The sequence below is a fragment of the Catharus ustulatus genome, chromosome 3, assembly GCF_009819885.2.
Source record: "Catharus ustulatus isolate bCatUst1 chromosome 3, bCatUst1.pri.v2, whole genome shotgun sequence".
NCBI classification, from domain to species: Eukaryota; Metazoa; Chordata; class Aves; order Passeriformes; family Turdidae; genus Catharus; species Catharus ustulatus.
Genome location: NC_046223.1, coordinates 72,865,279 through 72,889,732, shown reverse-complemented (window position 1 = coordinate 72,889,732; position 24,454 = coordinate 72,865,279). Strand labels below are relative to the sequence as shown.

The window sequence follows — 24,454 nt, the reverse complement described above, 5'->3', positions numbered from 1 at the left end:
TGACCAACCAACAGTATTCTATCACCATCTGTTGAAACCAGGTGGGGCAGTCATTTTGATCTTTTCCACAACCCATCCTTCCTCCAGGAAGATATCTTCTGATAATCGGCCATTAAGTTCCACTGTATGACTGATAAAATTAAATCATCCCATTGGGAGATGCTCCAGCCAGGGGAAGGAGCCAAGTCTTTCCTAACCAGATAAAAACGGAGATTTGCAACACCAAGATAACCCTTTTTCCATAGGATTCCAGAGGAAAACAGGACCTTTCCACATCATCACTGGACCTCCGGAGAGAAACTGCACCCTTCAACAGGAGCACTGCTTCAACTGAACCACATCTGTCACTGCAAGAGGACTGCAACCATCATTGAATGGGACTGCTACCAACACCCTGCCTGACGGGTGTCAGGCTGTATTCTAACTCTGTCGGCGTTTTAGATTTGTTCTTTGTAATACTGTATTTCTATTTTAATTTCCCTAGTAAAGAACTGTTCTTCCTATTCCCATATCTTTGCCTGAGAGCCCCTTGATTTCAAAATTATAATAATTTAGGAGGGGGTTTACATTCTCCATTTCAGGAGACATCTTAGCAGACACCTGTCTTTCAAACCAAAACGCTTCTGAAATGAACTTTAGCACAATAGCTCTTTGTGAGTTCATTCAGCCAAAATACACAAAAAACTGGTTTTGGTGTCTAAGAAAGGTTTACTTGATGGTGAGTATGGTAACAGAAAACTCTAGGGAGTACCAACGTTTCTAAGTTATGTAACATGACAACTGTTATCATGTTTTTCAAGTCTATCACAACTGACTGGGAGATACCCATAAAACCTAACTTAGCTAAGAGGGGCCAGCATTCCTTGAAAGACAAACATTTCTTGATGGGGTGAGTCAAACAAAGATTTTAACTCTGGTGCTTCAATCAGCTGGAGCTCTCCTGAAAAAATCTGTTTCCATCAGCTATACACCATGCTTTGGGAAACAGTCTTCCTGGACAAAGCCAGACTTCCTATAATCAACAGTATATTTTGCAAATACTATCAAACACATCAAGCAGCAAAAACATTTCTGCATTTCTAACATCACTACTAATACTCTCTGCAGAAGTGTCCTGAATGCCAGCTGTGGTGGTCAGTGCTTGCAGGAAGTCAAACAGATTCTGCAGTGAATATAGGAAATTACACTGCTGCCATATCATAGCTAACTTCACAGGCATTCTGACCACAACTATAAAAATCACATCTCTCTACTGCAAAAATATTTTTACTAAGTGTTATAGCAGGCTGAAAACAGAATAAAATTTAGTGAAAGCCAATGTGTTTTAACTTTTAATCTGGCAATTGCGGGAGGACTTTATGACCCCACACCCGTAACAGATTAAGTATCTTGGTAAAAGTTAAAGGACTGTATTAGAAGCTCAACTTTGGCCAGACCTTCTGCTTATCACTTTGAGTGTCCAGCTGCCTGCTGTTTTCAGAGAAAAGCACCTCATTAGCCACTGTCAAGTAAATAGATGCTATCATTTTTCTGGCTCAAAAAATAAAAATTAATTAACATTTGAAACAAGTTGCTAAAGAGCTACTTGTAGTCACTCACAGCACCTTCAATCATTTAAAAAAAAAGGACAGTTTTAAGGTCACCATTCTGTTAAGACAATATAAATTCCATCAACAACAGGCTGGAACAAATGCATCTGTCTACCCTGAAATTGGTCACCTGCATGGGAAGGCAGATGCATGCCACACCTGGAGTTACAAGATGTGTTACCAAACTAAGCTATCTCAAGCTGATAAAGAAACAGAACTATCAGGAAACCAACGTTATCAGACATTTTAAACAATAAGCACGTCATCTCAAAAGTGATCTGGATCCCATTCTTGGGCCTTAAAATGTCTAGAGATTCACACTGAGTGGGCTGCAACAGAACAAAACCTGGTCAAGCCAGTCTTTTTATTTCTGTAATAATCCAGAAAAACTGTAACCATGTCTAGTTAAGCATTTATCACCAACAAACAATTCTGACAGAACTAAAATATAATCATTCCTCCCGCAGGCTAATGAGAGAATGGCTGGAGCTAAATGGTATCCCATAATAATTTTACGTGTATGAAGTGTTCCATTTCATTTAGTGATATTATAAAAGTGATGCATTGGCCATAACGTTTACTGTTTACAATCTGCAGCAAGCTATACCCTTCTCAAGGGAGATTAAGTAATCAAGAAAATGTTATTCACACTATGTGTTTGAGAAAAATAGATCACTGTGCCAATTAGAGTATTTCCTATACTAAGGAGGATGTATGCTAGCCTAGAAAGGAGACAAGAAAAAGACAGGAGATTTGCTTGCTTCTCAAGTGAAAAGGAGATCATTCAATCATGCATTGAAAAAGTTTTGCTTTAGTCCACCAAAGCCTGAAGAAAAAAAACCCCAAGAAATACTAGTTTTGAGTAGCTGCTGAAGACACTTCATTATAGCAAATCTTAAAGCTCTGAAAAACCACACGGTGACTCACAGGACTACAAACAGAAAGATCCAGAAGTAGTCAGATTGCAATTTTGTTTCCAGAGTATTCATTAGAGGCAAATATTTTTTTAATGATAGCATTTCTTTAAAGTACTCTTTGTTAATATTGCTTATACACCATTTTCCACTGAAAGATCACAGTGATCGATACAGGCTGCAATGAATGAAGTGCAACATCTCCAGAAAACAGATGCTACATTATTCATTTCACAGATAAGTAAATGCAAGTATGAAAAATTAAGTGACTCGCTCTAGTCAGAGAGCCAAAAGCACAGCTGTGAATCTAATCCAGATACCCCAGCTTCCAGTGATCCATTAACCACTAGACATTAGCCCTTCTAAAACAAAGTGCAACCTTTTCCTCACATTTTGCCCTCCTTCTAACAAGTCTGGCAAAGCTAGCACAGGGGCTGGTCACTTCATGTGTCTGACTTCCAAGAAACCAAAATCTTATAAGTAAAACAAAAATTAATAAAATATAAACCCGACTTTACCACACGGATTACAGAACTACCAAATCCATCACTGCAGGGCTCAGTTACCAGTCTCTGCCCTCCCAAGAGGAGGGTCAGCAATAGCTCTCAGACTTAGAGCTGCTGGCCAGGCACAAGCTTGGTAGGAGGTAACAGGGTCACACATCATCCCAAAAGAGCACCTGCTGCAGTCCTGATACACAGCAGGTACTTACACCCGGGAGCTGCCAGTGCTGCATCCAAACAAGAGGAAGAAATGGATGGGATCATCAGGAAAACATATTCTGGCCCAACAGCTGTTTCTCCACATGTCCTGCCTCATCTGCACTGATACCTTTCAACTGCCTTCTTCAAGGCTCTCAGCACAGGCATTACATTGCAGCAGCCTAGTGAGCCAAAGCTTGGCAAAATGTTAAAAACACTCATCAACACTCTGGTTACACTAAAGGCTTTCAGTGTGGTGGCAATTATGTCCTATGCTGTCTCAGCTCAGAACTCATTCCATGCAGACAAGCATAGCCCTCTCCCCTTGGTAGAGTACCCTCTGCTTTAAGAAACCCCTAATGGGCCCAGGAAGACTTCAAAAGCTGGCAAAGCCTTTAGGCAGGAAGGGAGGGTATACACAAAACGCCACCAGTCAATAAAAGTTAAAGAAAACTGTTTAGACCTGACAGCAAGCAATCAATTTGATTGGCACCATTTATAACCTCAAAAATAAATGAGTAGAAACTTGAGAAACAGCACATGCAACTAACCAATTTTATAGTACATATTTTTCAGTTGTTTCCACAAATACAAAAATCTCCTTAAATGTTGGAGTATTTCTCAGACATATATAGCATTTACTCAGTCTCAAAGATTAGAGTTCCAGAACATATCGATCATTTAAGTATTAAAAAAAAAAATCACCAAATAAAATGTTTTAGACACCCATGCTTTAAAACATTTGTCTGAACATGCAACAGGAAGCCTTTGTTACTTTTTAAGAATGAGTAATGAGTCAGACTTTAAAGTATTAAAAAAAATCCTAGCATTGAAAAATCAGGACCTGTTTCCTAAATTGCTATGGTAAGTCAGGGCATAGATCTCAGACTCAAAACTAAAATCACTCACATTTACATTGAAACATACAACAGTTAAATTTCAGAAATAAATTATCAAGATTATTGAGAAAGAACATGGTCTAATTTCACCTTATTGCAATAGCACACCATAAAACAAGGTGAGCAAGGTACAAGCTGTGCACTATTGCAGGTGTACTAAAACCTGTCAGCAGGATATTAACTCTTCTTATAACACAAAGGTCAAGGCCATTGGAAATCCACCTGTAACAAAGTCCTTGGAAATACCAGTGAAACCAAGTAAGAAGATCAGCACGGGGTTTCAGTTCTATGTGAGTAAATACTTTTTCTTTCCAGCACAACACATCAGTTTAGTAGTCTACTCTGAAATATAGATGTATTTTAAAAATGAATGCATTTAATCCTGCTGAGCCTGGGCATGACTACATTCCTACTGGTGTTCCACAAGCCACAGGCTTACAGAACTAAGCTTGAAGCAGCCCACTTAAAATAATAAAAAACCCCCAACAAAGCCTTACATCACAGCTTTACCACAAAACTTCCAACCATGCCTCAAAATACTGCATTCAAATTTAATTCACAAACAAACCAGCAACTACCACACATTGAACAGGCACTCTACAGTTCCACTTTAGCACTGCAGGTCTCTGTGACACTTCTGTGACTGCAGTGGAAACTTAAGAGCCCAAATACATTATATTTTGTTCCTCCTATTCCTTCCATTCCATCAACTGACCTTACAAAGACAGAAGAGTATTTTCTTCTCATCTCTCCTCTTTATCATAACACCACAACCTTTAGTTATAAAAAGTTTAACAAAATCACCTCCATCACCAAGTCAGGTATTTTCCCATTTTATTAACAATATAATTTGTTTCTTCCAGAAAAGTCTACTTAAGGCCAATGTCTAAATCCCCCTTCCTGAAAATCACATTTCTTTAAAAAAGCTGTTTGTCCCTTGCACTTATTTTGTTCACTCAATACAACCAGATTTAGAGACACAGAGCTTAAAAAATCTTGTTTTTGCATCATTACAACACTGTGGATTTGCCAAGGACCACTAAAGAGCTACAATTTCCATTCCTTAGAAGAAAAGCTGAACACTCACTTTAAACAAATGCTCATTTTTGTCTTACACCTGTTAAAAAATACTGTGCATACCAAACTTAGATTCTATTAATGTTACTATAGCTGCAGTTACAGGAAACACGTATGTATCAAACCAAAACCACCAAAACTCCCAAAACTAAACAAAACCCACTACCAAAACACTCAAATTCAAACCAAAAGTCTTCGGAAAACGGCACTTTTATTTTTTTCCTTCATTTTGGTATGTGCCTAGAGTTTCATTGTATAGAAAAACCTACTGCAAATCAGTTCTTGTTTTACAGTCAAAGAAAACTCTGCTCAACAATCCCAATTTCTGTTTATTGGCAGGAATGCAAGACTTCCATTAGTTTGCCTTAAGAATGAAAGAGTTGAAAAACAGCTTAGCAACCCTAAAATTCTCAACAATACACAAAAACTCGCAGCACCCAGCTGGATATTCCAAAACACTTGGTAACAAAATACATAGTTCCGAGCAGCGTCATCTCGAGCTTTTAAACTGAGTAGTCTTTCTGCTTTTTTCCCTTGTTTTCCTTCCAATATAGTTCTTCATTGTAAAAGAACACATAAGTGTTAGCGAGGCAGGCGCACTTTTCAAGGGAATTTTTTTTCCCCGCACAGCACGGGGGAAGCGCCGCACGTGGCGTCACAAGGAAGCAACTTCCGAACGAGAGCGGATTACCGCAGGGAAAACCTGTTGCGGCGAGGAAACGAGGATCCCGGAGCGGAGGCGAAACCTCCCGCCCCGGGGCAGCCCCACTCACGGCACGAAGCCCAGAACTTCCCAGGAGCTCTGCCAAAGCTCCCGAGGGCTGCCCAGCCCCGCCGTGCCCCGGCAGCTCCCGCCAGCGCTTACCGGGCGGTGTCCAGCAGCGGGTGCTTGGTGCCCACCAGCTTGCGGACCTGCATGGCGATGTTGCTGAGCTCGTCGCTCAGCAGGCACCGCAGGCTCATGAAGGACGTCGGGTACCCCACGATCTTCTCGGCCTCCGACACCACCTGGCTCCAGGGCGGGCCGCCCGAGGACAGACACCGGAGCCCGCCGGCGCCGCGGACCCCGCGCCGCAGCAGGGCGCCCCACATGCCGCCTCCCCGGGGACGCTCCGCTCTCCCGCTAGGATCCCCGGCGGGGCCCCACACACCGAGCTGTCGCGGATGAGTCCCGCTGCCGGTGGAGCGCCCCGACTGTGCCACTCCCGGCCCTGCCCGAGACCCACGTCTCCCCCGGCGGCGGCGGCCGGAGCGGGCTCATTGCGCCCTGGGGGCGGCCATCTTGGGCGTCGCAAAGCACGGCGCGCCGTAAAGCGAGGGCGGCGGTGCGGACGGTGCCCGGTGCCGGTGGCCTGCGCCCTGCGCCCTCAGACCGCGGGGCCGGGCACAGCGGTGCCGAGCGCTCCCCGCACCTGCTCCCGTGCCCCACAGAACGGGATGTGTTCTGCCTGCGGCTGGGGTCGCTACAAGGACCAGCGGGGAGGAGAGGTCAGGGTCCCACCTGAGGTGTTCGGGCTGTAGTGTTTAGCTGCACAGTCATGATTTCTGTGCATTTTTTTCGCTGTTGGGGTGGTCAGGTGTTGAAATAGGTTGCCCAGGGAGGTGGTGGAGTCGCCAACCCTGGCCGTGTTCAGGAGGCACCTGGATCTGAGCTGGTGATGGGGTTTAGTGGCGACAGTGCTGGTCTGGCGTTCGGACTGGTGGCTGATGTTTGGATTTTTTCCAACCCTGCTGATCCCGTACTTCTATAATTGCAGTATACGGCATTCTTTTTTGCCTCTTCCCGGAGATGTCTGGGGCACGGCATCAGCAGCCCTTCTTTACTGCGTGCTCTGCCGTGCGCTGTGGCTGTGTTGTGTGGGGCTCTGCTGTGAGCCAGCTGAGGGGGTTATGAACAGCCTCCTTGTGAGCTGAGGAGGTACTTGAAACCAAACAGGGAACATCAAAAGGGACAGCTAGTTTTGAAGTGCCCAAATAAAGACTTCGGGGTCCTGCAATTCTACAGTGTCATCTGCTGTGTATCGTGTAGTCTTCCCTTAATTCTGAGCAGTCATCACCAATGCCTCTTTGCAGGCACCTGCCCCCAAAACTTGTGAATTCAGAAAATAGATATTATGTTTCAGAGAACAGACTTAACAGAAGAGAAAAACTCATTGGCCATCTTCAGAAATTTGATTTAAGTGACTTCTTCACACCCACAGATACTTCAGCAAGAATATGGTCTGTCTTTACAATCACTGATATCCATTCCTTCTATATCTTCAGGGCTTTGTTTCAACAAATCAGGCAAAGTTCTGATGAGAAAATTGTCCTATTTACTACATTCATGTTGAAAATGAGGGTGTTAACTTTCTTATCTTTGGAAATACAAGATACAAGTCGCTTGATTTTGTTTGCCTTATTTAAAGAGAGTTATGTTGAAGATACTACTGTAAAAGAAGATGCAAATAGAAAACAATCCCATCACAAAGAAAGATGTCCAGGAAAGCACAATATAATTCTTGCATTTGCAAGGGAGAAGCTGCTAAAAAGGAATGCCCTTACCTGTTTTTCAATAAAAATGACAAGATATTTGTTGTTTCGACACCTGAGACAACTCCAGAACTGTAAAACATACTGTCCTAAGGAAGGGCTTTGACTGTGGAGTCAACAACACCTGGACATGCCTGTGGCATCTCCTAAGTGACCTCTCCCAATGGAAAGCGGAGAAACTAGAATAGAGAAAACCTGTGAGAACTGGAAAGGTAACCTAAGAGTTAAGTTTCTGGTGTCAACTCTTTGCTTTCTGTGCTGCCTGTCTCTGAGAAAATAAAGCTTTGCTTTGAAGGAGCTGCCACCGAGGCAGTTTAGTTAGCTGGTGTCACAGAACAAACTGTTGCTAAATAGGGAGTTTCTGCTCATAAACACAGTTTAGAAATGACAGAATGCAGTGGCATGTTTCTATGCAGAAAGCCTAAGTTAATGAAAATTGCCGGAGGGATGCACTTAAGAGGAGCTACCAAGGCACCTCATCCTGTAACGGTGACAAGTTCCTTGATTCATTTCCTGAGCCATATCCATTCTTGCACTTAATGTGGTTAGTGTTCTGTGAAAAACTCAACATGATTATACAATTAAAGTCTGCTTAAAATAATACATATAAACTAGGGAGAATTAGGGTTCAATGGGCAGTAAACCTACCATCTCCTAACATGTGAGACTTTAACTTTTTAAAATTGCTGTTCTTTATGTTATTCTAAAAATCTCAATGCCTCTACACTCTATGCAGAGTTCTTCTTCTAATTTCACATGGTTTAGAACTAGGGCAAGACCCTTGATATTGACAATGCTGCACACTATCACTAGGGCTTCCTCACAATTCACCATCAGTAGGTTGATATACTTTAAAAGCAGCAATTACTAGAGGAATAAAGCAAATATTTTGTCAGTCATTTTCCGTCTTTTTTTGAAATTACTATTTCTTGACCACAGAGACTCTTTGAGAAGATTGTATTGTAATACCTAAGGGCTTTCTGTCTCCCAGCCCAATGCCTTCATCCCTTTCCCTTCTCTCAGCAACCTATGAGTCTTACTTCAGTAGTTCATTTTTGACTCCTGGTCTAAGTTCATAGTGCCTTTCTCTCCATCTCCATCTTCTTTGCTTCAGTCCCACACCATCTCTACAGACTACTGTTCTTTCAATCTTGTCACAGCCTTCTCCCTCACCTTCATTAACCCTCTTGTCTGCATAGCATGTGGCCTAATCACAGGCTCTTCTTATCATACGTGTTTATGGGTGGAACCCTCCAAAGCCTTGGCAAATCCTTTGCCAAATTTCAGGTTTAGAGCATGGAGAGTTTATCAGTCATGCAACCCAATGATATTTTTTAACACAAGGAGAATGTGGTTTTTTGCTAACCTCATTTTTCAAACAGAGTGAACTATTTTAAAAATCAGCTTCAGGCTGGCACACCAATCACAGGAAAAAATCATTACAAATTAGCTAATATTTGACAGTTACAGGCATCAAAAACCAGGGTTCTATAATAGGCAATGATGGACCAACTTACCCATAGGCATTGCTATTTGCACTGCCTGTTTCTGAAACTGAGCTTCTCAGTTTCCCTCTCAAAAAAAAACCCATCAGAAGCAAAAGTACTATGTACTTACCATATCATAAGTTGTGGACAAAACCACATGCTTTTTTTTTTCTCCTTTGCTCATTTCCCCACAGGACTGGAGAGAAAAATCCACACTGTTTCAAGAGCTTCAGTGACTGTACAATAGACATGTCTATTTCTTTAGAGTCTTAAATAGAGAAGGCAACTGAGTCTTTTTTTTTTTTTTCCATATCAAGTGACTTTTTAAAGCCCCCCCAGGAAGAGAAAGAAGCCACTGGAGGGGGCCAGTATCAAAGTTGAAGAACAAAGATGACAGGTCAAGCGACACTTCTGTTTACATCAGCATGCTCTGGACCAATGAACCAGAGGATACATCAAAGTGACTACTAGTGCCAACTCTGGGTCTCTTTTCTAGCAAATGAAACATGAAATATTTTCCTAACTGCCATCTAAAGTAAAACAATTGCAAAGCATTCTCATTTGACTGGGAGCATTTGGACTTTCAATTATCCATTTATCCAAAATAAATTATGTCTATATGAGAATGCGAGTAGCAATGTTATATATTGTAGTAACTGTAACCTGTCTACATGACTAAATCTTCTAGATATTGCTTAATTTTTAATATGTTAAATCCCAGGTGCATTCCAAGACTGTTTACAAAAAAAAAAAAGTGAAGAGAAATATGACTGTTCCTTCCAAAGCACCCATGGACTTGTTCCCACACACACCTATTCCCCCCTTTTTCCCTTCTCCCAAGAATTGATTTATTTCATGGCATCCTGGGAAACCAGAGAGTAATGATCATTTCCATTTTGGAAGTCAGAAGGTTTAATGGAGAGGTTGTGTGATTTGTCCAAGGCTTTGCAAAAGCCCTAAGGCAAACTGAGAAAAGAATCCACTTCTCTTGACCTCCTTGTCTGTGTCTTGTCTGCAAGGCTGCCTGTCTTCCTAGCAGCTGACAGAACCACTGACAAGGGCGAAGGCCATATTGATCCCATAGTTAGACACTGAAAAAACACCATCATTTAGCATCCATTGGTTTCAGTAGGAGTCACGTCCCTTGGACAGAATTTGACACTTAGAAGTATTAATTTTTAAACCTAATTATACCTACTGTGATACCAATATCAGAGCTTAATATGTTGCTGGTTAATAAATCACAACAAATGCGAAGGATTTTTAAAAAACAAATAAATGTAGCTGTGATACATAGGGGTCCTTTGACAGAGAAGGTGTCTGTAACTCTTTTCATTCTGCACCCCAGGCTCAGGGATACGGTAGCTCATCGGTACATGGCACAGATGGGAAGCCAAAGATCCCGCAGGGTCTCAGCAGCGCCGCAAAGGCAGTGGGACAAACCCCTCCTGTGCCACATGCCCTCAGAACGCAGCTGCCTCCTCACTGGCTCATCAGTCAGCGCTGCAAAAGAAAGCAAAATCAATTGAAATCCCTCCATTTCAGCAAGCTGAGTATGAACAGCAGTAGACAAGCGTGCAGCTGATAACGCACCCCCTTTGTAGAGTCACTGCTTGTTCACCTCCCCACCCAATTCCCATTGGAAGAGCCTCTCAGGCCATCTCCTCTGGTGGGCAGTGCTCCACTCAGGGGAATTTGGACAGAGGCTCAGAGCAACAACATATTGGAGCCGAGTAATCTACAATAGAAGGAGGAGGAAGATAAGCACATTGTTAGTTTCTGCTCATACGCAATCAGAGCAGACAAAACATCCATCATCCTGTACAATATTAGTCTTTAAATATTCAGCTTTATCAGTTCCCCCATTCCTAATCCATCATTAACCACCCCATGAAGTCTCAACTGATTAGCCCCACCTCTGCAGCTCAGCAAACCATTAACTATTTATTATTTGTATTTAATTGAACATCAGTAGCAGTAGAAAACCAACCAGACACATTTCAAAACCAGAACAAAGGAGATGGTACCCTACCTAAGGAATTCATGGTTTGGATAAGAGTGAAATGCAGCAAAGAGGAAGTGACAGCCATGCTGAACAAAGGCTTACCCATGTACCCTCTATTAAATTCCCCACCCCACAAATTTCTAGATTTTCTATGGATTTATTTTCAATGAGTTCCACCTCAGTATCCCGCAAAAACAGAGAAGATGTGATTTGGGATAAAAAAACCAAAACAACCAAAACCCAAACAAACAAACAAACAAACAAAGAAAAAAAAAAAAAAAAGGATAACTTAGAAAGCAAGGATTAAAAAAGGGATTTTTTTTTTTATGTTAGGTGAAAAATGGTTTGAAAAACTCTATCTGAATTGTGAAACAATTATCAGGTAGAGATAGAAACCAAAGATTATAGTAATAGTATGACCAGGAAACTGGCAAACATACACAACATCATGCACATTTTATGTGGACTTAAATAAATAAATGGAAATTGATTTCTCAGTTTAAATACTTACTTCTTGGGGATTAAATGTATGTAATTTATGAAGTGTTATTTGTATTTTGCTGCTTGCTATTCACATACATAGTCAAAACATAGATGCAATTCTAAATGTTTTTTTCTGCTGGTAGTCCTGGGTTTGGACACCTTTTTCTGTCTTTCTCTTTGTATTACTTAGACTGGAAGCTAAGGCTGGCTGCACATTTTCCCTGAAGTATACTTTGTAGAAGTCACCAATGTCTTTGTTACCACCACCTGTGTTTCTGTACCTTTCTGTTTATGAGTCACCTTTGAAACATGCCTGAAAGATCCAGTTCCCAAGAAAGCACTCCCCGAGCAGAGCTGCACAGCACTGGCTTGCTGTTAACTGATCAACTTTAAAGCCCAGAGCAATGGAGAAAACAGTTTTCTTAGGGACTTCTCTACCTCTGTGCCCACTCACTGCCTTGCTACCAGGTGGAAAGTAATGCCAGTCTGGGAACCAAGCTCAATATATGAAAGTGAATGTATGAACATGGATGATACAGAAAATATTTTTTCAATTTGAGTTGGAAAATTTAAGTTAAAACCATTTGAATCCATCCTTGTAATTCTGTGTCTGAAAAAAATAGTGCATTTTAAACAGCACTGACTAAATGGCTTTGGGGAAATTACAAAGATATCCATCTATAATATATTGTGCTATCTATACACTTTACCCCAGTCAAGGTAAATGCTTCTGTTAAAAATAGGTATTTTCCAGTACTATTCCCTCTGCTTTTGAATTTCTCCTGATGTCAATCTGTTGGAGACAAAGAGTGATGACTCTCAGGGTACAAGGGGTGATGCATTTATATTTACCTAGCACTCGACTCATTTGCATCTGTTCTCCTTTTAATTCCTGTAATTAAGATGCCTGCCTGCCTCTCCAGTACATGCTCTGAAATAGTTCCTGTTTGGACATCACAGCAATCATAGTTACTGCTGCGGAAGGACAAGAGGAAGAACAATTGACTGAGGCAAGCACAGTTAAGTAACCTGTAGGAGGGGAAACATAAGCTACTAATGCAAAATAGTATATGAGAGCATTGAGTCAGATGAAGGGAACATTTAAAATAGCACAGCCTGTCTCCCGTAAGAGCCAGAATGAAATGATTAAGCCAATGGAATGAGAAATTATACAAATATGGAGAAATAAGTTCTGTGGTATGGCTACCCAGCTCCCACCTGACTGCACTATGGAGTCTTCTTGAGCCAGTTGCTCTGTCAAGTCTGTCATGTTTAATAAACTAAAATGGAGCGATTTCTCAGATCTTCCAAGTCTGGCTTTTCCAAGCTCCTCTTTGAAGCTGTTTGGACCTTTTTCTCTCCAAACATCCTGTGGACATCCTGTGTTCCCGAGTTTGGTTTTTTTTTTATGTGTTATGTGGAAGAACTCCATTTCATTAATTTTAAGCTTCCTATCTGCATTCAAAACCAGTAAGGCATGCTCAAACTAGTCTAAAATAATCTTGAACAACATCTCCATCCATTTCTGTTTTACTAATTCCCCTCATCTTCCTTCTTTCCTCTCTAATGCCTTCTTTCTTTTATCCTAATTTCTGGAGGGTGTTACAAACTATAAAGGCATCTACAATTTAGGTTGTAAAGGCAGTTTACGAATGCATGCCTATCACATATCAAAATTCAAATGACTGAAAACACAGCAGTCCTTCGGAGACAGAGTCTTCCGCAATTATGTCACTTACTTGTAAGTTTAGTCTTAAACTTTGGCACCTCAGTCGCTTTCTGAGCTCTTGAGTGACAGTGACCTGATTTTCAGAGGTGCTTAGCACCCACCAGCTCTCCAGGGGAGCTGCAGGCACTCCACAAGCACAAGAGAACACTTTTATGCAAAGCATCTGCCTGACTCTGGGCACTCAAGTATTAAATTGTTACTCTGGATTCAGCTTCACATTGTAGTGACACAGGAAATCGTCAGCCCTGGAGTGAAATTAAGAGCCTTAGGACTGGCAGAACAACCCTTACTTATGGTGGTTTAAGGTAGGTAGTACTCTTTAATTAAATATTACTAAATGTGAATCTTCTCGTTTTTTTCAGGATCAGTGGCAAATGCTAGAGAGGAGAATCATCCTACAGCTTTCACGTACTATAAATGTACAGATTTGCTATATCAGGAGTCCTGCTGGAACATCTGATTTTCAGCTTTGTGTCTGTTTCCACAGTAAAACACCAAAACTCCAACTTACATTTTCACCTGCACAATTATCTGATACACTTTCCATTTACCCTATAATTTTTTTCTTTTTCTCTGTTCCTCTCTTGGAATTTGTTCAGACCTATTCTCTAGCCAAAAGTGGGTGGTTTTTTTTCCCTTCAGTGTATTCCTCTTTGCATTTCTTTTTGCTTTCTCGCCACCTTTCTATGTGTCAGCCTTGTTCCACTTCTTCTCCCCGGTGGCATTCAGAACTCCTGCTACTTTCGTACACTCTCACCATTTTAAGCTGCTTTCCCACATGCTGCCTTTCATGGAACACCTTCCATCCACTGATTTCCAAAGCACAGATGCTTGTTCGCTTTCCGTGATGGCAACAACAGCTCTAAAAGAAACATATCGTTTTTCCTCCTGCAATTCATGCACAAATGCTTGGCATGTGCTGCCTGGAGAAAGCCTTTCAACTTTGAATTTCCTTGCTTTTGTGGAATCTGTGAAAAAGTCTGATAAATTACAGCTTTGGCAGTTATTTGAAATAACTTTATTTGCAGCCAGCTGAGGTAAAATCTGTCAATGGTGCCATCCCCATGTTCTTTCAAAGGTTGTTGGTGTTTCATGAGGGAGCTCAAAGTCAAGCTGGTTCAAAGGGAGGCTCACATTTCATTTTTTCCAAGAAGGTTAGCTTACTTACAAGAAGGTTAAGGGTGACAGGACTGTCTTACAAGACATAAGAGCTGAGTTCTAGTTGGGGCCATGAGTCTCCTCCAGTACATGTGTTTTGTCACTTTATCTTTCTCCAGATGATTTCTCATCTGTGAAATAGCTGTAATACTAACTGGTAGTTGGAATATTGGTTAACAACAAACAAGAAAACCCTAAATAATGGTATGAGTGGCAAGGTTTTGGCGTTGGCCTAGGACCTAGATTTAGTGTGGGCAGTTTGGGCAAAGCCGGTGAATATCAGCCTACAGCTCATCTCACCAGGGCTCAAGAGACTCCAGCTGTGACACACAGTGTGCGGCAGGGAACTTCTCTCATTGTCCTGAGGGGTGAGAGGAAGAAATAATACAGAGACTTGGCTTTGCAAGCCACTGCTGCCTGAGCTTGCAGGAATGGTGGTGCACCTGGGGACCTCTAGTGATACTGAGAATAAACACCAGCATGACTGGGTTTGCTCTGTGCATGAGCAGGATTTCAGTGCATACTAAGGAAAATAAGCATGATGTTTCTGACCCTCTACTCCCAGAAGCTGTCCAAAGCTGAAGTTTTGTGGCAAACCTTTGCTGAGCCATCTGGGTGGTATGGAAAGTTGTATGTGAGTCTCCCATCTACACCCTCTGGTGACCTGAAAATGAGTGGTGAGAATATGTCAATTCTGCTTTAACCATTAGCAATGTGAAAAGAAATCAATAATTTCACTTGACTTCAAGAATCTTGCATGGAGAAGGATACAAAGGCTGATCATGTTTTAAGGCAAATGATCCTGCCTGTGTAGGGCAGGATTCTCAGGACTGTCTTTAAGCAAAATCTACTTATGGTAAGAGACATAGATTATTATCATTAATGTTGCATGCATGATTTAATTAGGAAAAGCCATACAGTTCATGAAAACAAAATATTTCCAGCTAATAGTATTACTAATTACCTAAAAGATCATAAATCAAAACAAATTTAATAAGATGCAGGAGAAAAGGCTGGCAAGAATCTCATCAATTTCAGCAAAGAAATGTGAAATCCTGCACACAGATCAGAACAATATTTGTAGTAACAAAGCTGGGGAGGCAGCTAAAAAGCAGCTTTGCAGAGAAGGTCCTGGGGACCCTGGTATTCAACAATCTGAACACGAGCCAGCAGTGCAGCCTTGCAGCAAAGATGACTGAGGTGCATTAGGAAGAGCACTGCTGGTTGATGGATGTGATCCTCTCTGCTCAGCTCTGGTGAGACACACCTGGACTGCTGGGTCATGAACTGAGCTCCACAGTATAAGAGAGCCATGGACACACTGGAGCAAGGACAGTGGGAGGCCATGGAGATGATAAAGGGACTGAAGCATCTGATGTTTGAGAGGCTGAGAGATTTGGGATGGTTTAGGAAGGAGAAGAGAAGGCCCAGGGAAGATATGGTCAATGTGTTTAAATACTTGAATTGGGGGAGGCAAATAGAAAAGACAGAATCAGGCTTTTTTCAGTAATGGGACAAAAGGCACATGGGCAACACTGGAAGAGGCAGCCCAGAGATGCTATGGAGCCTTCATACTTATTCAGGACTTGACTGGACACAGAACCAACCTGCTCTGCTTTGAGCTGGGAGGTTGGACTGTATGATCTGCAGAGGTCCCTTCCAATCCCAACTATTCTTTTATTTGTTAAATATGTGCCCCATTCCAGTCCTGAATGTATCTCTGTTATGCATGCCCAAGATACGTTTGGATTTTTTGACAGACTTTTCACCACATCAGTGTGAAGGCATTGCCATTATATATTAGGATGTGTAAAATTAATGTAAATATAACTGAGAAGATCAAGAGATTGAATCACATGTTATGTAGGATTCTAGGGAGATGCTGGCAGGAAAACAAGCATTGCAGTAGAAGAGTAATTGTCAAATAATGACATGTCAAAGCTTAACTTTTACCAGCTCTTAATCATTTAGTATATATCAGTGTATATACCTTGACATGTTTCTTTGGGTCCAGGAAAGGAGTGAATAACCCACTGTATCTTGTATATGCAATGCAGGGGGTAATTTGGACAAAATTATGTAATGTTTTTGAAAGCATGACAAGAAAATTGAGGATCAAGAAACTCCAGAATGACTTTATGAATGAAAAGAACCTGCAATTGCTTTCCATCCCTTGACAGATGTTACTTAAACTGACATACTATATCATGCAACAAAGCTTACAGGGGAAATGCAGGATTATGAGAAAACGTTTAAAGCATTATCATTATTGCAAAAAAATTCTTTTATTCTACACAGAAAGACAAAAAGAGGAGGAAGAACTTGATGTAGAGTACTGTACCAGTATTTTCAGGAATCATCAAAATTAATCTATTTTTAAAAAGAGTGAAGTTATTAAGAAGGGAGAACTTTCTGCTGCATCCCAATCCCACACAATCTCTCCCACTTTTCTCCTGCCATTGTGGCATGGAGAGAGAGACTTGCCTATTTATTAAAGTAAAACCAAGAAGACTCTGTCTTGCTGCCTTCTGTATGGACAAGTAAAATAATCAGAAGGGGAGGAAACAGTCATTGTCAAGAAATGGTAGGTGAAGAAATGAATATGCCTTGGCTGTAAATATTCTCAGTTCACCTCAGGGGGAGGTTTTACAGCTTAGGACTACTGCAGAGAGCACAAGTCTTCACCCCTCACCGGTTTTGCTTCTGACTTTGACATTTCTCTGCTTTTGATGTGTGTAAGAAACAGGGGCACAGCCCACACACGGTTAGGAGGGTGTCTCAGTACCTCAGACCTTCTCCAAAGCAGCCTTTGGAGATCAGCATTTTGGGTGTCAGCCCCAATGAAAGAAGAAACCCTCAAGAAAGTAGAGCTTAGTATGTGTTTTTACCAAACTGTGTGACAGAGCAAGTAGAGCACCATTTTGGACCAAATGAAACTTCAAAAGAGTCACAAAATCTCTTTTTAAAAGACTGCTTTTATTCTGAGGTATAGACCTTAGCTATAATGAAGCTGCAAACCCATAGCTTGTCACAGCCAAGTTCAAGTCTGGTATAATGTGTCTAAGTTTCTTACTCATCCATAGGTCCTTTATTTTTCTCTGCCTGATTTTTGGCATTGTATTCAATATGAAAGCATCACAGAAGAGTCACTAGATAACCATTGTGGATAGATAGAGTGTAGCAGTATGCAGATGATAAAGATTTTTCCCCAAAGTCAATACTGGTGTCCGGGATATATATTTTTACTAATTTGTTTTTTAATGCATTGCTGCCTTTTAAAAGGGTTTTATATTGATTCGTTTTTAGTAGTGTGGGTGTTCTCTCATGCTAGAGACTTCTTCTTGCTTACTTTTGTTGTAAGGAACATGAGAAAATAAACAAGAAACATAAAGGCATTTTAACAGCTGACTTGGAAGTATTTAACAAAGAATCATAGAAACAAGTTAACTTTTCTTTCTGTTTATCAAATTATGTGAGGATTCAGGTCAAAAGAGCAATTATTATTAACAATTTAATAAGTTAAATAAAGTTTCTCCCTTTTTGCCACTAGTTTCAATAAGCATTAACAGTGTTAAGGAACTGTCTTGCCCTTAATTCGTACGGATTTGACACTGATACCTTAAAGCAGCACCAAAAAAAAGAAAGAAATATTCATCAATATTAAAATATCTCCAAACATTTCCAGACCTTTGTATTTGGAAAGCCGCCACTACTCCCATTTCAACTGCCATACTGAGTCTGCTTTGGAAAGGCTACTTCTTGACATTTTGCAGAACAGCCTCTAATCGTCTAAGGAAACTCTGAACTGAGATTAGTATCCACAGCAGAAAGGAATCTACAGACACTACTGTGTGCGAGCAATGCTGTGGGCGCTCGTCCAAGCTCAGGAACGAGTGGAATGTACCCCTTCTCCAAGGTATGGGTGAAAAAAACATCACCGAAGTGGAAGTGGGGTTTGGGTGGAACTGAAGCAAGAGAGAAACTCATATATATGTTTTCCATGTGTATGAAAATGGCTGTCTACTTATTAAAAAAATATTGGAAGCCAATATTTTAATTATTCGCTGCATTTATTTACTTGTGATGGCATTAATAATCTATCATCTTAGCGTGCCAAACAAAAAGTCAGAGGAACATTTCCACTTCAAGCCAAACGAGAAAAAAAAAAAAAAATCAACGTAATGGAACTTTTCTGTGAACTCACATAATGAATTTCTTTGTTTAATTAAACACTTCAGCAAACCAAATACCTGAATTTAAATTGCTGTTTATTATGGCTTCCCTTCGGATACAGGTGAAAGACTGCATAGACATATGTTTTCCACGCTGACTGGCATTACCAAGAAACCTGATGGAGAGCTGACAACACCTTGGCAAGCAGGGAATAAGGTAAATTATCAGCAATATTAAGAAAACCTAGTTACGAGCCTCACCTTTACTTTGGCCTGCGACTTCTGGGACTGTTACTTGGGGAAAAAAAAAAAAAGAGAAAACAACCTCCCTTTTTACCTTCAGCTTTCCCCTTGCGTGTGTGGGTGGACGTGTGGGTTTATACGTGCATAATCGCACGCAGACTGGTACTGAAACACGTTTCGGTGTCCGAGGCTCCATGATGCGTTTCCCGCCGTGCCGGGAAGGAGCGGGACAGGAGGGGGAGCTGTCGGCGCGGCCGCCGGGCGGGGATGCTGCTCCTCGGGCCGGGGCCGCGCTCCATCCGCTCGCCTCCCGCGGGGCAGCACCGGGATGGCTCCGGGGATGGCTCCGGGGATGGCCCCGCTTGTCCCGGTTCGGCCTCTGAAAACCGGCACGTTGTTTCCAGAGTGCCCCCAGAGCAGCGTTGCCTTGTTGCTGCTGCCTTCTAAAACCTCTCGCTTTGAAGCTGTCCTGCTGCTTGCATATTTAGCAGCTGGAAAAATCAGGCCTGCTTGTTTATCTCATCCTCCCCAGCAGGAAAAAAAACTAGAAGAAATACCTCATTAATAATATTAAAGAGACTTATGCATTAATGAAAGCCAAAACGAAGAACTTGGTGCGAAGTATTTCTTTTGTGCCACCTGAAAAGCCGCTCTGGTATGTGGATAGATCACCTTTTAAAACATTTAAACACTAATAAATAAGACTATGAACAATATAATATAAATTTAACCTGAGGTGATTTATTCTAGGCAACTCATTTGCACATGTAATTTTATGAATTATACTTATTTTTGAGAAGTCCAAATTACTGTGCTTGCAAAAACTCAAGTGCAAATTCAGAGAAGGAAACAAATCTGTGATAGAGCAAAAATATGGAGCTTGGTAAACATGGAACCTTGAGTGCAGAGCATGGGCTTGGGCAATGAAAGGAAAAACTCAGGTTCTAGCCATGACATAGAGACCAATCAAAAGCAGAATCCCATAGTTTCTTGTAGACTTTGAAAGTGACTGAAAAACCAACCAGCTTTCAAACCCTTGAACCATCCTGACAGTGAGAGACTTTCTCTACTGCACTGTAGTTAGAGCCCACACTCTAATAGATTGATTTTAAATCACCTTGAAAATTTCACAAGGAATTTGGTCTCATTAAACTCAGGAGTAAAATCTTCACTGATTCCCCCACAGGATCAGGGTTTCATCTTTGGCTGTTAGCTGCTTACTGATACCACATACCCCAGTATCTCTGTCTTATAGAATAAATCTGAGCAGTGCTATTGATCCAATCAGTCACCTTTATTCACCTGTTTAAGATGTTTGCAGAATCCATATTGAGAACTACAGAACCAGGATTCTTTACCAAAAAAACAGGGTTTTATGCAAAAAAATATGTGATACTGCCACAGTTCAGTAAAAGTGTTTAATGTTAGGGTGCCTGTAATGTAAATAGCAGATTTATTTTCTCATAACTTTTTTGGAGATATTCAGATCAATGCCATTGTATGGCTGACAAATGTGTGGCTTCCATAGATTCTGATACACTGCCTCCCCTTATGAATTCCCGAGTTACCACTAAAACCTGAAAGCATTCATTTTTGTTAGTCATTCCATCCCCCTTAGTAACAAGTGGAATAATTAGAAGGTTTCCAAAACTTATTTTGGTGCCTCCGATGTGTGTCAGATAACATCTGAGAACTCTAAATGCATGAACTTCTGTGTTGATGGTCCTCCATATGCTGTCACTAGAAGAACTACTTCCCAAGAATATGCAGTGTAATAATATGCAATACATAAAGGTAATAACAGCTCTAGAAAAGTAGGAATCATGACAGTTGCAGAAATAACCTGCTGTCAGATGGAGATACTATTATTAGGACACAGAGAGGTAGAACTTTTGTATCCATCCCGGTCCTACATTAAATACTGAGAAAAACAGGGTATGTTTTAAGACTGTGGCTTTCATCTGGTGGTTGACAAGGTACTGGGGGACTGGAGGTTTTCTTTTTAAAGCGCTTACCAGAAGTAGTTGAGAAAATGAGCCTACTGTCAGGAGAAATAAGTTCACATCTCCATTCAAAAGCATTCAGAAAAATACTGTGAAAAAAGCCCAGCTGAATGCTGTTACTTTTGGTGATCAAGAAGTGAGAATCAGCATTCAGAACTGGTAGCAAGAGGGGTGGGAAGAGCTTCAATTTGCAGCCAAACCTTCAGATGCTAGTCAGGAAAACTGGAATGACAGACTTGATCCTGAAAAAAATTCATTCTGGTCTACTCGCCGTAACCTGCTGTAGTCAATTCACATCACCTAGGCTTGCAAATACCTTCTCCTAAGTATCTTGCAACATTAAAGGAAGTTCTGTTTATGCTGGGAGTTTGAGATTAATCTTTTTGTCAGATTGTCAACTCAAACCTGTTAAATTTATGCAGTGCTTAATGAAACAGTGCCAGTGCTTTATTACAATACACACAGTAAGTGTTGAGAAGTAGTCCTCTGATGTTTCACTGAACAAGAAACATTTGAGGCAATACTCTGTTTAGCAGAAGTTTTAATGTTTTCCTTAAAACTCTTCCATCCACTCTTCAGAGAAACTAGTGATATATGTAATACAAGAACTAGTTTTATCTTTTGCATTAGAGTGACTTAATGCATCGGCAAGGTGGTGGTTGTTCAAAGTTGTCTGAGGTTGGCTGGCTTTTTCCAGCCAAAGGTTTCAAAGAGCCATGTGAGGTTGTGTTTAAAAGCAACTTCCCCTTGTGCTGCCTATCTTATTCTTACTGTGTGAAAGAATACACTGAGATTCTGGGAATATCTCATGTACTTAATGAGAGCTCAACTGTACCGATTTGTTTGTAATAGAATACGATAAGCAAAACATAGAGGTGAGGTTGTGCTGGTGGTGGTGGGGCACAGGAGGAGGGAAACCTCTCTAGTAAACATCATCCTTTGAAGGTTACCTGCAGTCACAAGTTAGTTTCTACAAGTTTGAGAAATCGCTGTATTTTAAAACACTACAAGCAGAGAAAAGAAACACCCTTGGTTTCTTCTCATGCTTGCTGCTTGGTGGGTTTGAGCCCAGACCTTGTGTTCCTGGGGTGCATGGAATGGACCGAGCCCACAGCACGAGTCCTGCTGCGGCTGAACTCCTGCAACTCTTTGCTGTCAGCAGAGCTTTCTCGAGGGTCTCTGCGAGGTCCTGCTGCTCTGCCAAAAACAAGCGATCAGATTTGGGTCTTTTCCAACATCTGCCTGATTCTTTGAGGCAGCGAGGGGAGTGGCAGCACCTTCGCCTCGCAGCGGCCGTGACCTTACCCCCGCGGATGTGCTCTAGGATTTTACCGGCTCAGTCTGGTAGCTGTCTCATTTTTTGATGCTCGATGCTCTAACAGCTGAGACTGTGTAAAATCCCCGTTTCTTCTTATTCTCAAAGTCACGGGAGAAAATGTGTCCCGTGTCTCTAATCGCTCTGACAGGCAGGCAGGCAAGGCTCATTTTAGTAACGAAACGAGCAAAGTTGAGCTCAACTTTTCATGCTAAGAAGTGCCAGTGATTTAAAGCTTCGGAAACAGAGAATGTAAATGAGACATTGTTGCACGCAAACCGAACTTGTCTTTGACAGGCTAAACAGAGATTTTTATGGGGAGCCTACTCATGCCCACACGGAACACAGTTTATCTTTCGACTGTGGGTTTGGGTGTTTTTATAAAAAAATGTATCGTTTTAAGGTGTACCGCAGTCGTAATGAGAAACCCCGTACGATCACAATTTTGACTATCGGAACAATGGACACCCCCGTGCCGTAGTGTGTTGTATCGGGTAATCAGGGACTGCCAGGGAAAGCGGGAAAGCAGAGCCTAGGAATAATCAATGTATCGCCCACAGTGCGTGCTGTAATCCGGCACCTCCTCGCTGAAGCGCGTCCCACCAAACCATTCATCCGCACCTCCCCGCCGGAGATAAAGGGAAAAACAGGAGTGATCAGGGGGAGAGCCTCGGCTGAAAGCGTCGGGGACGGGACGGGACGGGACGGGTCGAGTCGGCTGCGTAGAGGGGCGCAGGCCGGGCAGACCCCTCGGGTGATGCCGGAGGGCACCGGGCCCCGCTCCCCATCCCCATCCCCATCCCCATCCCGGGCTGGGGGCGGGGGCGTGTGCGCACCGCCCCCTCCTCTCCGCTGCGCTCCGCTCCGCCCGGTGCTCGGCGCCTCCCCCCTCCCCGGCTCCCATGGCGGGCAGCGGCGGCCGATTCGGTGCCGGCAAGCCCCGCCCGCCGGCGGTCCGGGGCCGGCCTCCCCCTTCCCTCCGCCGCCCCCTCCGCGGCAGCCCGCCAGCAGCGCCACAGCAGGCGCGGGGCCGGCTCGCTCCGCGCTGCCTCCCGCCCGCCCGCCCCGCCGCTCCCATGCGGGCCGGCGGCGAGGCAGAAGATGGCTGACTCGCCGGGGCACCCGCGCCCCTGCCCGCCCGCGCCCCCCGCCCGCCCGCCGCCGCCGCCGCGCTCCCCCCGGGCCCTCCGCGGCGCCGCCTGCCACCACTGAGAGCCGCCGCCGCCCCCCCGCGCCCCTCCCGGCCCCCCCAGAGCACCAGCAGCCATTTCATCTCCACCACCACCACCACCAAGTAGGCGCAAAAAATGGCAGAAATGGAGAAAGAAGGGAGACCTCCCGAAAATAAAAGGAGCAGGAAGCCGGCTCACCCGGTGAAGCGGGAGATCAACGAGGAGATGAAGGTAGGTGCCTGTGATGGGCACGGGAGCGGGGTCCCCCCCCGCACCCCCCGCCTCCGAGCATGGAGATGAAATAAGAAAGGATCTCTTGTCATTTTTTTTTTTTTGTAGGATGCACTGAATGTGTCTCAACTCCGCCTCCTGGGCTGCAAACAGAGACGAATTCACAGGCTGCAAATCCTGTTCATTGATCAGCTTTATTTATTTTTTAAAAATAACTCTCTCGTTGGGCTTTTAAGCTCCTCGGGTGCCAATGATGAGCCTATTTTATTTTTCCTTTCTTTCTTTCTATAGCCGCCCCCTCAGGTAGCTGCGAAGCCCTTAAAGTTAGGAAAGAAAGGGATCTCTTTTAAACACCGTATTTCTGTCCTTTTTTTTTCAGTAGCCAGCTGCAACTGTGTAATTAAATTGTCAAAGTGAAACGTTGCGGTCTGAGCCGTGCATCGGTCTCGCACTTGAGCGCGGAGACTCCTTTTCTCTCCTTGTCCCTCTCGCCTCCTCCTCTGCTGCACCGCTCCGCTCCGCGGCTCACGGCAGCGCAGAGGTGTCGCTGGAAGGTGGCTTGTCCGAGGGCTGCTTTTGATGGAAATGTGTTTACCCCTCGGAGGGCTGTCCTGCCTGATAGGAACCGGTGCCACTCCAGCTGTGCTCTGGCGGCCGCTCCAGATGTTGGGATGGCTGCGATGGCACAAAACCGCTATTTTGGAACTTCTTTTATCATTAGGTCGCTGTTCCAAGATGGACCGG

The 24,454-nt window shown here is 42.9% G+C and overlaps 2 protein-coding genes and 1 long non-coding RNA gene across 5 annotated transcripts in view; 1 reads left to right on the top strand and 2 right to left on the bottom strand.

The window, feature by feature from the left end:
• Positions 1-6,472, bottom strand: part of PDSS2 (decaprenyl diphosphate synthase subunit 2) — a 119,711-nt gene extending 113,239 nt beyond the window's left edge. For both annotated transcript variants that reach the window (XM_033055914.1, XM_033055915.1), the window contains exon 1: positions 6,046-6,472. In XM_033055914.1, the coding sequence (XP_032911805.1) occupies positions 6,046-6,272 (227 nt within the window). In that variant the 5' untranslated portion in view covers positions 6,273-6,472. The remainder of the gene's footprint in view (positions 1-6,045) is intronic.
• An 861-nt stretch (positions 6,473-7,333) lies between these two features.
• Positions 7,334-23,760, bottom strand: LOC116994775. Its single transcript, XR_004417569.1, has 4 exons — positions 23,678-23,760; positions 19,084-19,533; positions 10,793-10,937; positions 7,334-10,702 (listed from the first exon to the last, which is right to left on the bottom strand). It is a non-coding gene; the product is annotated as an uncharacterized LOC116994775 (long non-coding RNA).
• The window catches only part of LOC116994774 (sine oculis binding protein homolog), a 99,084-nt gene continuing 98,145 nt past the window's right edge, over positions 23,516-24,454 (top strand). For both annotated transcript variants that reach the window (XM_033056710.2, XM_033056709.2), the window contains exon 1: positions 23,516-23,710. In XM_033056710.2, coding sequence (XP_032912601.1) covers positions 23,615-23,710 — 96 coding nt within the window. In that variant the 5' untranslated portion in view covers positions 23,516-23,614. The remainder of the gene's footprint in view (positions 23,711-24,454) is intronic.